The 14,828-nt window shown below is 37.0% G+C and overlaps 1 protein-coding gene across 1 annotated transcript in view; it reads left to right on the top strand.

Annotated features, from left to right (window-relative positions):
* The first annotated feature begins 2,911 nt into the window (after positions 1-2,911).
* The window catches only part of LOC136885025 (homeobox protein SIX6-like), a 290,109-nt gene continuing 278,192 nt past the window's right edge, over positions 2,912-14,828 (top strand). The window contains exon 1 of the mRNA XM_067157411.2: positions 2,912-3,702. Coding sequence (XP_067013512.1) covers positions 2,912-3,702 — 791 coding nt within the window. The remainder of the gene's footprint in view (positions 3,703-14,828) is intronic.

Raw genomic sequence — 14,828 nt, forward strand, 5'->3', positions numbered from 1 at the left:
GCTGGGTGGACTCAGGATATCTTATTCACAAGTTAGAAGTAACAGACATGAAAGTAGCGAGAATGATTGCTGGTACAAACAGGTGGGAACAATGGCAGGAGGGTGCTCGGAATGAGGAGATAAAGTCTAATTTAGGAATGAACACGATGGATGAAGCTGTACGCATAAATCGGCATCGGTGGTGGGGTCATGTGAGGCGAATGGAGGAGGATAGGTTACCTAGGAAAATAACGGACTCTGTTATGGAGGTTGAGGGGTAGAGGGAGACCAAGACGACGATGGTTAAACTCAGTTTCTAACGATTTAAAGATAAGAGATATAGAATTAAGTGAGGCCATAGCACTAGTTGCAAATAGACAATTGCGGCGACATTTAGTAAATTCACAGAGGTTTGCAGACTGAACGCTGAAAGGCATAACGGACTATAATGATGTATATTATTATTATTATTATTATTATTATTATTATTATTAGGCTATTATTATTATTATTATTATTATTATTACTTCGAATGGGCTTACTTTAGTCCACGCTTGTTCAACTGTTCCTTGATCTTTGACTAGTATTGACTCATTTTCTACCGGTGTAACTCCTTTCTTTCATCTGTCCAGGGGATACCTTTCTTCCGGAGATTTTCCTGAAATCCATGGACTCTTATCAGGTTATGTCGTACAGAGCATCAGTCTTGAAGAACTGATATTCCCAGTTCTTTGACGTCCTCCTCATTTTCTGTCAGCCAAGTGGTACGAATCTTCTTGTTCTGCCAGAAGATGAACAGGCCGTTGGTTAGTCTTTTGGGAGGTAGTCTTATTATGTGGCCATAGAAGGCTACTCTCCTTTTCCTAGCACAATCAGAGAGCCTCTCTGTAGGTTCGTATATTATTATTATTATTATTATTATTATTATTATTATTATTATTATTATTATTATTATTATTATTATTATTATTATTATTATAAATAATGTTATTTGCTTTACGTCGCACTAACAACTCTTTTACGTTTTCGGAGACGCCGAGGTGCCGGAATTGAGTCCCGCAGGAGTTCTTTTACGTGCCAGTAAATCTACCGACACGAGGCTGACGTATTTGAGCACCTTCAAATACCACCGGACTGAGCCAGGATCGAACCCTGCCAAGTTGGGGTCAGAAGGCCAGCGCCTTAACCGTCTAGGTCACTCAGCCCGGTTATTATTATTATTATTATTATTATTATTATTATTATTATTATTATTATTATTATTATTATTATTATTATTAAAAATTATAACCTACAACCTGTTTTTGCCGTCTTTGATGGAGTGAGGGATGTAATGAATGAATCATATTTAGGTTATCTACGATGGGGTCGCCACTCCCAACGTGATTTATTAATGACTGATAAATGCTGTGAAATGATGTTGGAGAGTGTTGCTGGAATGAAAGATGACAGGGAAAACCGGAGTACCCGGAGAAAAACCTGTTCCTCCTCCGCTTTGTCCAGCACAAATCTCACATGGAGTGACCAGGATTTGAACCACGGTATCGCTGCCATCTGAGCCACGGAGCTCCATTATTATTATTATTATTATTATTATTATTATTATTATTATTATTATTATTATTATTATTATTATTATTATTATCATTATTATTTCGTTTGGTTCCTTGTTTGAATGGCCAGCGTTAGTGATCTCTTTTTAAGAGGATCCTGAGCTGCATTCCCTGACGATTCTATCCGCGTCTAATTAATGTTTTTTGCTTGGGGACTGCATACTTATTTCTGTCTCGGTAGGCCTACACATACTGTTTTTTACCACAGAGACATGCAATTGCGAATACATTCCTACCCATATGGTGGGCGTCAGGAAGGGCATCCAGCCGTAAAACTTGCCGAATCCACTTGTCGCACATAGTTCGTACCTATGACCTCACGAGAATGTAGTCAAAGAGGATTATTATTATTATTATTATTATTATTATTATTATTATTATTATTATTATTATTATTATTATTATTATTATTAAGAGTAGGTCATAATCCTAGAGTGTAGGTGGAGTTAAATTTAAAGTCATCTGTTTAATGGTTTATTAATTTTGAATCTACTGTGTTCACACATATTTAAAAGTCTTTCACTTACGTTGCTAATTTGTTTGAAATGATTTGACAGATTATTTTTCCTGCAGTTCATTTGTGAATTAGTAGAAGGATGGAAGACAGGCTTTTATTTAAGAGCATATTTTAACATCTGGTTCACAAACAATACAAGCAGTGTGTTATGGTCGTATCTAACCTAGCCGGGATGTTCTGCTTCCCCTCGATTCCCCCACCCCGCCCCACTCTGCCCTGCTAGCGTGATACTCCGCCTAGCTCATACTGGGGTACGATCCCTCCATTATTCCAGCCAAAGTTTTTGTTGGGTTGCAAGACCAAACAGAGCTGAAACCTATCCTCTAGTCTCTATCTTTTGTTCAGCTGCATCGTGATTGGCAGCTGTGACGTTGATGGACGTCGTTGCCATGGAAACACGGTTTGTGATCAGCCAATCAGGGAGGAGTTTCGTTGCGGCAACCTCGGCCCCCTTTGTAAACCCCACTCTCTCTCTCCTCCCGCTTGTACGAGCAAGCGCTTCCCAAGGCAAGGCCTTCCCTACTGCCTTTCTGTAACGTTATAGCGCAAGCAAGAAGGCTGTGTGTGAGTGTATTTTGTCCCTGTATGTATGTGCAAGATCCGATGATGTTGATTATAGAGACAGTGACACTGCTTCATGGTGATAAGTCTTGACACGGATAGTGGCATGATCGTTTGTGTGGCTTGGTGGCACTGGACATACCCACCGCCTGTCTTTCTGCAATAGTGCGTATATATACAAAAACAAGTGAGTGTGCTTTTTTTTTATACGAGGAAACAACATTGTAAGTTATAACGAATGATGGCATTAGGGTTAGGTGGCTTAACCGCCGTGCACCATCAAGGTTTACCAACCATTCCAACCACCGGGGTAACGACGCTAAATGTAGCGGCGGCGGTTGCAGCTGCGGCGTCCGCTAATGCAGCTGCAGGTGGAGGCGGTGGTAGTACCACTCCTGGGGGTGGCACAAATGTTCCTGTCGTAGTTCCTCCACCGCCACCCCCCATAATTCCTAGCCCGATGTTCGCGTTACCGACATTAAACTTTACAGTATCTCAAGTGGCAGCTGTGTGTGAAACTCTGGAAGAAAGTGGGGATATTGAACGGTTAGCGCGTTTTTTATGGTCCCTACCGGTAGCGCATCCGAATATTAGCGAATTGAACAAGAACGAAGCTGTATTGCGCGCCCGGGCTATAGTGTCTTTCCATAGCGGCAATTTTCGAGACATGTATGCAATATTAGAACATCACAAATTTACCAAAGAATCTCACGGGAAATTGCAAGCGATGTGGTTAGAAGCTCACTATCAAGAAGCTGAAAAGTTGAGAGGGCGACCTTTGGGTCCTGTGGACAAATATCGGGTGAGGAAGAAGTTCCCACTACCGCGGACCATCTGGGACGGAGAACAGAAGACACACTGCTTCAAGGAACGAACCCGTAGTCTGCTGAGAGAATGGTACCTTCAGGATCCGTACCCCAACCCCACGAAGAAGCGCGAACTGGCTCAAGCGACAGGACTCACCCCAACGCAGGTCGGCAACTGGTTCAAAAACAGACGGCAACGGGACAGAGCGGCCGCTGCTAAGAACAGGTAAGAAAAGTGTTCGATATTTGAATTTTGAAATATGACAATCAGGGCCAGAAAAAGAAATACTGAAAAGAAGAAATGGATTTTAACTATTAACGAAATTGAAAAATTATATAAACTTGTCAGTCAAGAATTAATTTGTACCCCTTTAAAACAAGGCCGCAGAGTGTAAATTAGATATTTGAAATGGAGTCTTATAGAACTTTATCTCAAGTTCTTGAAGATATCCGACAGTTCTTTGATAGATAGACAGATAAAAGCCTTTATTATCTGTGGCGAAGTTAGGGCTCCTGGCTCTCTCTTAAACCACACACACATATTATTTGTCTAATTAATACTATTAAACTGACAAACTTAAAATACTAAGAATCACAAATAACACTAGACTAATATTTAACACAAAAATATAAATATATAGCCTACGCACACACAAAAAAAGAACTGCCTTCAGAACAGAGATCTGAAAAATATTAACTTCAATACAACTCAAAGAAATGCAAAAGTAAAAATACTAATAATAAAAATATTAAATACAGTGTAAGTAATTCTTGCAGTACTAGATTTAAATTAAATACTTCTAATTGGTAGATACTGATATTTTTAATTAAATTACTGATATTGAAAGTTACAGATTTTAACTGATTACTAGTACCCGTATCAACCCAATAGTTTTTTTTAACTGTACAATAATTTCATCACATTATTTTCACACACAATCATTCGTTACACTGGTACAGGTACCTTGCTAGAAGCACTTTACTGCTGGTAAGAGGTTTTAAATAGCCTATACTCTTCGATGTAGCATCCTACATGTCTTTGGGAAGAGTGACAGTGAATGATTGATGATTTGTGGTTGTTCGGTGGACAGTTATTTCTAGGAGGGACACTGAGAGAGTATCATGGAGATGTAAAAAATCAAGGTGACGAAAATTGCTAGAGAAATAAGCAGGGATGACTTCCATAAGCTCCTGGTACACAAGAGTAGTTAAATGTCGTCTAGTTGTAGGCAATATAATTGTTTATACGTAGTAGGGAAAACTCGAGCGTCATGCCGTAAATACATAGCATATCTAAGGCAAGCATGTTTGAGTGCGTTATAGTTTCAAACTTAATTAATTTGTTATATTCGTAAAAAATACATCGCATTGGTCGAAAATGGGAAGTAATAACATATTATACAATCGAAAATGATGCTGTTTACATGTCAAATATCCTTGAAGCTCATTCTCAATAATGTTGTAAGATATCTTTCTTTTAAATTGGTTGTACCTAATTAATTCACGACTAAAAGACGAACTATCCTCGTACTAAGTATATTTATCCTTCACGAATTAATTTTCAGTACGTTATTTAAAGAAAAGGAGTCTGTTACAGCGCTATTGAAATACAGTAGAGCCATAGGAAATTGTTTTTTAAGATTTTTTTAAGAAAAATCGGACGATTCATTTCTGTGACACCTCCGGTAAATCAATAACAAGATGACTGAAAGAGTTATTTCCTCAGGTCAAGAAAAGCTATGCGAACTAAGAAAATGTATTCGAATTGCAAACAAATCCAGATACTAAAAATCTGAAGATAATTTGTTCCTCAGTGAGATTCGATTTTCACGTGTTCATCAGGTCATTAGCGATTTTGAAGTTTTGCATTAAAAATGCGTTATTTATATTATGAAAGTGCATGCTGCGGTGTTGAAATAATAATTGAAGAGAGGAAATTCGAGGTAGAAGTACTGTACTAGGCCTTCTTTTCGAATCGAGAGGAATCGTTTCAGATGCTGTCCTTAAGTTATTTAAGAAATTTCAATTGATTGAGCGAGAATTGGGAGAAGTGTACTGATGTACTCAATCAAAATCATCAAAGCAAAGCAAAGGAAAGTCATCTCCATGAAGGCCCTTGGAGGGGTGGAAGGTAAAGTCTTCCACTATCGGTAACCTCGGCACTTGTTGGGGTAGAGTGGTTAGCCCTACACCCGGTCGCCTTTGCCCCCAGGAATTATTATTATTATTATTAATAATAATAATAATAATAATAATAATAATAATAATAATAATAATAATGTTATTTGCTTTACGTCCCACTAACTACTTTTACGGTCTTCGGAGACGCCGAGGTGCCGAAATTTAGTCCCGTAGGAGTTCTTTCACGTGCCAGTAAATCTACCGACACGGGGCTGTCGTATTTGAGCACCTTCAAACACCACCGGAGTGAGCCAGGATCGAACCTGCCAAGTTGGGGTTAGAAGGCCAGCGCCTTAACCGTCTGAGCCACTCAGCCCGGCTAAAATTAACCTGGTACTCATTTTTGGTGTAGGCTGAGGAAACCTCAGGACCATATGCACCTCTGGAAGTGGAAATCTCGATTCTTAAATTTTTTTTCGACTTCCAGACGGGGAATCGAGCCCACAATCAAAATCATCAGTTATTGCATTAATGGAAAATTAAATTATTCTGTGACACAAAATGCTGTCTTAGATTTTGAGCTAGATTCGTGAAATAACTATATTTTTATACATCTTCTGCATGGAGCAGATTCGTTTTATGTGTACGTACGGTATCTCTACCGTTATAACTGACTTCCTAACAAGTTGGTTACAATAATATTACCAGTTGGTAGTGATATGATTATTAAATTTCGCTAGGCGAAGGAATGCAATGCTAATGAAGAAAGTATGTTGAATTTCAAACAAATCTTGCCATTCAAAATCTAAAGTTTGTCCCTTATTCAGTGAGATTCGATTTTCAAATAATATTACTATTTCACAGTGTTGCAACTGGAACAGTTTGTGATAATATATAATACAAATATAATTATGTCTCTTCTGCACTAAAAATAGTCTATCGTTGAAATGAAGGAATATTTTGCCTTAAATAAATATAGAAGTTGCAAGATGACAGTCTCAGCCAGAAAATAATGCCGAAAAACTAATTGTTTTAATGAATTAAAATAAAATAATTTAATTTGCCATTAAAGTAGTGACTGATGATTTTGATTGAATGCATCAGTATATTTCTATAAACGAGTACCGATTCTCGCTCATTCAAACGAAATTTCTTAAATAATTAAGTTAAGCATCTGAAACTGTTTCTTCTCGGTCCGAAAAGAAGGCCTAGTACTTATACCTGGAACTTCCTCACTTCAATTATTATTTTAACGCCGTAGCACACAGTTTGATAATATCAATAAATCTTTTTTTATTTTAATTTAAATTTATTTAATTAAGGGAACCGTAGAGAAGGCAGATCATTGATCTTAATTTGAAGAACAGATGGGAATATTTGTTTAATTTAATTTAATTTAATTAATAAATTTATTTATTTATTTATTTATTTATTTATTTATTTATTTATTTATTTATTTATTTATTTATTTATTTTTCATGCCTCTTTAAGTGGCGAAGTTAGGGCTCCCAGCTTTCTCGTACACTTAAGGCCTACACGTAGAAAAATAATTTCAAATTGAGTACATAATAGGCCTACGATTTATCTACAATTACAAACACTGGTAGTAGCATAATGCTAATGATGATCAGTATTTTCTAACCTAATGATCATACACATTGCCACTCGCTCTAAAAATCATACAAACTTGTTTACGGATTTAAGAGTAAATCTCTACAAGAACGCTTAAATGAGGCTATTGAAGTGCTATTTCGGATATTGACAGGGAGAATATTGCATACTGTAGTCCTGCGCCAGACATCTGGAAGGAGCGGTTATATACTGCACACTGAATAAAGGGTATGATAAATGTAGAAGTCGAGCTGGTTTTATGCCCGTGGAAGGAGAAGAGACAGCTAAAATCTGAGGATGGGTATTCAGGTGTACATTAGTTCAGTAGTCGAAATATTAGTGTGGTTATGTGCAAGTTTCTTCGATTTTTCAGCTTGAATCCAGGAGAGTTTGTCATAATAAGTTCAAAGTATCCTTTGCTTTCTGAAGTTCCACTGTTTATACGTTATTTTCAACAGTTAACAAAATTTGATTAGTTAAAGAAAATATATATCTAATTACAAACACATCCAAACATTAAAAATATTAACCTTACTATATTGTTCTGTGAGATCAGATTTATCACGGTCATCGAATCATTACCGACTCGAATGTTTTACATTGAAAACGTTATTATTCTATTATTAAACTCTACATTGGCGATAAACGCATCGGCTACAGCGTTAGAATAATAATTGAAGGAAAAACTAGTAATTAGGCCTATTATAACTAATTTGATTAGAATTATGTTAGGCTCTGCTATAATTTCCTGTTGTCACTGTGACAGTCAGCAATGCACATTCTGAGCATTAGAGATATCGGCAAAATGAAGGAATATTTCGGAATTACGTAGCAAAATGTTTCCCCGATAGCAGAGAATAGGACATCAAAATTACAATTCACTATCCACTCTATGAGATTTCTTCGAATCTATTCGTCCTAAGATCCCTATGGTGTTTCCCACGAACCACCGTTTAATTGTACGACATATTATAATGAATTTATTACACCACAGTGTATTGTAATAATAAATAATATTGCTCCTCGCATCACTAAAGGTTTCGATCAAATTATATGCTTAACTTTCTCTGGAATGTCTATAAAATACTTCATTTGTAGTCTTCAAAGTATTCAGTAATATCTGCAGACGATACTATACTAGGATCGCACCTATGGAGAGAATTATAAGCTATTCTAAACTTCGTGTAATACCGAGATCGTCTGATGAGAATTCCTTTCAATTGTGAAGGAATATTTCCGAGACTGTTCGTAATATTTCCTCATAAGAAAGGACTGCTACACTCCAGAAAGGAAGAATAATCACAGAAGCTCTTTTCTGTTTACGCGCACAGTGATCGATAGACTTACAGTATTAAATATTATTATAGCCTACTAACTCCTACATAGAATTTGCAAATTGTTTATAGCATCATGTAGGCTTGAAATGATCATCAAAATAATTGACGTAGACCGTATCATTCAATGCAAAGCAAAGCAAAGTAATCTCCCTACAAGCCATGAAGGCCCTTGGAGGGGTGGAAGGTAAAGGCTTCCACTATCCGTAACCTCGTCACTTGATGGGGTAGAGTGGTTAGCTCTACGCCCGGCCGCCTTTGCCCCCAGGAATTAACCTGGTACTCATTTTTGGTGTAAGCTGAGTGAACCTCAGGGCCATATGCAGCTCCGGAAGGGGAAATCTCATTTCTTAAATTTTACGACTTCCTGACGGGGATTCGAACCCACGTCCTTCCGGGCGAACCGAGCACGCCTTTACCGCCTCGACCAGGCAGCCCCTGTATCGTTCAATGGGATGTATTAATTTCAGGAACAAGTTACTCATACCATAATTATTCTATTTGTAGGCCTAGTTTTAATTTCGTTTGCGATCTTTATGGTTCCGAGAACAAATTTTGTAAAAGGGTATTTCATAGGTTAGCCCACCTGCGGCCCGATTACTGTTGGCAATAAAAGATACAGTACCGTATAATAAGTCACCCTATTCTTATTAGACCTCGTGTATGATCTGTAATATAGAAATAAGTTAACTCTCTTATAGGCCTATATTTTATACGTTAAATTATTTTTACACTGGCCCTGAATTGATGGAAATAGTCGAATAACTTTTGAATCATATACTTAACTTTCTCTGGAATGTATATAAAATACTTCATTTGAAGTCTACAAAGTATTCAGTAATATCTGCACACGATACTACACTAGGATCGAATGTTTTACATTGAAAACCTTATTATTCTATTATTAAACTCTACATTGGCGATAAACGCATCGGCTACGGCGTTAGAATAATAATTGAAGGAAAAACTAGTAATTAGGCCTATTATAACTAATTTGATTAGAATTATGTTAGGCCCTGCTATACTTTCCTGTTGTCACTGAAACAGTCAGCAATGCACATTCTGAGCATTAGAAATATCGGCAAAATTCTGTGTACGGAATATTTAGACGCACGAAGACTCAGTTACCCTCTTGTACCGAACGTGCTTCCTGATTGATGATCGGTACAGGGGCTTTGGAGTTGTATAGTTCACTTTTTCCCTGTTAGGTGGAATAAATAGCTACATTTACTATCTTACTTCAGTGATCGATGGATGAATGAATTATTTTTAAAAACCTTCCATTATTCACAAAATGATGTATCAAACTGATTTAGAGACTTTAATTTACCAGTATATTACTCAATCGGAAATTATTTATGGTCTTTGAACCTTAGTGAACAAGTTAGTTAATACCATAATTATTTACATAGCCCATATTGCAAAGCGTAATTTTGTTTGTGGTCTTTATGATAGCGATAACGTATGTTGCGTTAAAATACAGAGGTACAGAAAGGATTTCATAGGCTAGTGGATCTGTAGTGCATGAACAGTAGCCGGTTAACAGTCTTGTGCGGTCCTTAATATAGTAATAGGCTTGTTATATCTTTAATGCGTTAAATTATTATTAGGCCTACTTTGAAATGGTAGGGATGATCTTTAGACGCTTCACGCAGCCAATCTGCGCACAGAGTATTTACACACATGAGGAGTCAATTACGGAACATGCTTCCGGGTTGATGATCACTACAAGGGGCTTTGGAAATGAAACGTCCTATATTCCATGTCTTTGGATTATTGTTTATTTCCTGTCGGGTGGGAGTAAATAAATTTATTGGGTCATGCAATGATATATGGATGAATGAAATATTATTACCAACTCATACAAAGTAAATTATTCCAGAATAATGATAATGTAATTAAACAGTTAAGGATCTTTCATCTAACGTACTAATATACTTCTTTTCGATTGCAAGCAATATCTGGCTTTTAAATTGTAGTGAATAACTTACGTTATTAGTAACATAATTATTACAATATCTAGCAAAGTGTTGATTTATTTGTGATATTTATGGTACTGATGAAGTATTTTACGCTAATATACAGTACCTAGATATGCAAAAAGAGATTTAATACGCTAATGCATCTGCGGGACGTGGACAGTAGTCGATAACTGACGGCTATAGCAGATGAAATACAATATATTAACCCAGCCAATTCTCATAAGATCTCTTGTATGATCTATAACAAGTAATAAGCCTGTTAAGCCTGTATTTTAATGGTTAGACCTGTAGTGAATTGAAAGAAATAACAGAATGACCTTCAGATAACTCGCAATGCCACTCTGCGAGCAGAATTATGGAGAGTCATTTAACAAAACGTGCTCCCCGGTTGACGTTGTTAGCCAACTGAATCCATGCAATAGGCCTGTTATATCCTTAATAGTAATTATTGTTTTCAAATCTTTTTCACACTTTTATATCCCTTTTCATACCGCTTTCTATAAATTGTGCCCTTTGTTTTCAAATTAACTGCTGTTTTAAAATACCTGTACTGATACAATTGAAAGTATTTTTATCCAGTGTAGAAGTGAGGTAAGGTGTAGGGATAGGAAAATTAAAACTTTGTAGAAATGCAAACCACAGACTTAATGTTACAATATTCGTAACACAGTATTATAAAAATAAATCCACAGCGCTGGCGGACTTTGGCCAACCAAGCGACCGCTGCTCAGCCCAAAGACCTGAAGATTACAACGTCATGCGTTTTCAGTGCGAAGCTATCTCACCGTCAGATAGCTCCTCAATTGTTGTCACTTAGGCTGAGTGGAAATCGAACCCTTGACCTCCAGGTAAAAGTAAATATTCTAACCCTTCACAGCGGGGTCGACAGAAATAAGTAGCCTATACCTTGATACGAAATACTGACATTCAAATATTTAACAAAACCTTAATTTAATAATAAGTATTATTCATTTGTATTACCTGAAAAAATCTGTAATAGGCCTACATTGTTAAGCCACGTTACTATCCGGTCGAAACATTGGCAATGAGATCGTTGAGTTTTTGATGAACTGTTCCTTGAAATCAGGCTCAAATGACGTGAGAATACAGTGTTATATCCGGAGTTGCATAAAGCTTTTTGCCGCACTTATTTGTGTCTTTATAAAGTGACGAAGTTAGAGCTCTTGGCCGTCTCTTGCGCTTAACCATTAACTTATTTAGTCTGAAAGTGTAAGGACAAAAAGCTCTTCCACTAGCTGAGTACTGGTAGCCTAGAGGTAATTAAGTGCCTTCTTGCTGAACTCTTCGTGTTCCTATATCCAGAAGGTATAGGCCTACATTTTTAAATAATAATAATAATAATAATAATAATAATAATAATAATATTGTTTCTTACGTCCTACTTACTACTTTTGACGGTTTTTGGAGACGCCAAGGTGCCGGAATTTTGTCCCGCAGGAGTACTTTTACGCCTCAACCGTCTGAGCCACTCAGCCCGGAATAAATATTTTGCTAACATAATTAGCTGAAAGTTTGAAGATTAAGTGTTCTTCTTTTTGTTTGTTTGTTTGTTTGAGAGTTACAGTTTTTGTAGGATCTCTAAACAAATTTTAACAAGCAGCTCTGCTTCTGAAATGTTGAGTATGTCTTCCTTATGTTGTTGTTGTTTTATAAATAATAATAATAATAATAATAATAATAATAATAATAATAATAATAATAAATGATCGTATGGCCGCAGATACCGTGTGCAGACATTTTAGTTTGACGTCATCTGGCTGCTTGCTCGTCAAGAAAACGGAATCTCTGTTGGGCGTCTACGGCTGAGTTTTAATGAATTTTGTCGGGTAAAAACCAAATGTGACACCAGAGAACTTTAACAAGCCAACATCTGTCGGCACAGAGTCTTGAATGTACTTTTCTTCCGCCTTTCAAACATCTGACTCTGCTGGGTTTGAATCCGGTATCTTAGAGGCTAACACTCTACCACTGATTCATTTTCAGGGATTTGGTTTGTAGATTTCATCTTTTTTTGTTTTCTCATTACTGGTTATTTTCTGAGTTTTCCTGAATGGTACAGCAAGTACACACGGTGTGGTCGGTCCTGAATTGAAGGAAATAAGGGAATGACCTTCAGACAATTCACATAGCCGCTCTGTGTGCGGAATATGGAGAGGCAATTACCGGACGTGCTTCCTGATTGACGATCGGTACAGGGGGCTTTGGAAATAAAACGGCTGTTTCAGAGCCTCCTTGCAGCTTCGGCGCGGTATGATTTATTGCATTACTTTTTGTCTGTATGATGGAGTAAATAAATTAATATCACACGGGAATATGAAGACTGCGCGACGTCCACTTAATACACAATTTTAGGCGTGGATTTAATTTTCTCTAATTTGTTCTGTGATTAGAATTTTCATCCCGTTCTAATCGAACCTTCTGTTACGGCCACAACGTGGAAAGCGAGGTAGTTATTGTCTTCAGAAAGTTTAAAATATTATACTACAAGGATTGGAAATGAAACTCAAAAAATACGGTTTGTAGTCTTCGTTTGCGAAGGCTATTATTTTTCATATGCCTGTTGTACGTTTGCAGTTGACAGCCCCGTATGTGTGTGAAGAGAGTGTGAAAGCTGTTTTAAAAGTTTAAGGCCTATACCGGTACAATTAGGTTTGTGAAGGAATTGAATGCCTCATTCTATTCGAGCATTTTCCTTCAAAATGCGTTTTAACATGTCAAAATATAGACCTGGGATCGTACGAAGAGAAAGAAGGGCCAGTTACAAAGCCGAATGAGTTTAGTTCTGTCCTGTTATATACACGTGTCTATATTAGCCTTCTCTAGAAAGGAATATATGGTCTGCCCACGACTGTTATATTATGATGCACTGAATCGGTCATCGTATATCGATTGTCGTTATGATAATGGGTTTTGTGTTTACCGATAAACTAAACATAACTGATAAGTGATTATCAATATTCTAACCAACTTTTTACAAGTAAGCCTACAATAATATCATTTCTTTACATTATATAATACGGAAGTTCATATTTACATTACAGTACCGGTCAAAAGTTTAGGACCACTTAAAAAAAATAATGAAATGTCATCTCGAACCTAAAATTGTTGTGCTACTAGACCTCTGTATTTTTTTCCCTCAGCTCTCGGATCTAATAGGATGTATGTCGCCTGATTTCATTGAGTTACGCCAAGTATTGTAGAAGTTATACATTTTTAATTATTTAATTTAATTTTTAATTATTTCAAGTATCCCCGCCAAGATTTTGTTATGGACTTAGCAATATTTGGGGATCATTTTGGTATAAATTTAAAAATTGCAAAAATATGCGGCACCGATTTTGGTGCGTTTTTTTTTTTCAAACCAATGCTAAGGTGGTCAATCTTTCCTTGTAGGCCTACTTGTCTTAGGTCTCAGTGTGAGCTATCGGCATCAGAAATGTGTTCTTGAATGCCATCCACAGAGTGCAAATGATAAGTTTGACGTCGATAACTCGTCCTAAGACTTTGGGCCATACATGACAAAGGCAAAGAAAAATCAACCATTTTGTCCCTGTTTCGAAAAAAGTATAACACGCAAAAATAACGGTGCCGCATATTTTCTGAATTTTTATATTTACACTAAAATGGCCCCCACATATTGCTAAGTCTACAGAAAGTCTTGGTGGTGATACTTGCAACCAATTAGAGTGTACAGTACATTATATTAAATTTTATTTTTTATTTTTTTGGGCTGACCTTCCAAGAATTTAACGACTAACTCAATGAAATCATGTGACAAATATCATACTAGACGTGAGAACTCAGAAAGAAAATTACAGAGGTCTAGTGGCACAATTTTAGGTTTTAGATGACATTTCGTGATTTCTTCATGTGGTCCTAAACTTTTGACCAGTACTGTAGCCTATATGTAGTTTATTATATATATTTTTTCCTTGCAAGTAACTCAATACTAATATTATTTCTACTTTCGTCCGACTCGTTGGCTGAAAGGTCAGCGTACTGGCCTTCGGTTCAGAGGGTACCGGGTTCGATTCCCGGCCGGGTCGGGGATTTTAACCTTAATTGGTTAATTCCAACGGCACGGGGGCTGGGTGTATGTGTTGTCTTCATCATCATTTCATCCTCATCACGACGCGCAGGTCGCCTACGGGAGTCAAATAGAAAGACCTGCACCTGGCGAGCCGAACCCGTCCTGGGATATCCCGGCACTAAAAGCCATACGACATTTCATTTTTTTTTTACCAAGTCGTCGTAGGTCGTAGGGCGTAGAACTTCACATCAAC

This window comes from Anabrus simplex, chromosome 13 (assembly GCF_040414725.1).
Source record: "Anabrus simplex isolate iqAnaSimp1 chromosome 13, ASM4041472v1, whole genome shotgun sequence".
NCBI lineage: Eukaryota > Metazoa > Arthropoda > Insecta > Orthoptera > Tettigoniidae > Anabrus > Anabrus simplex.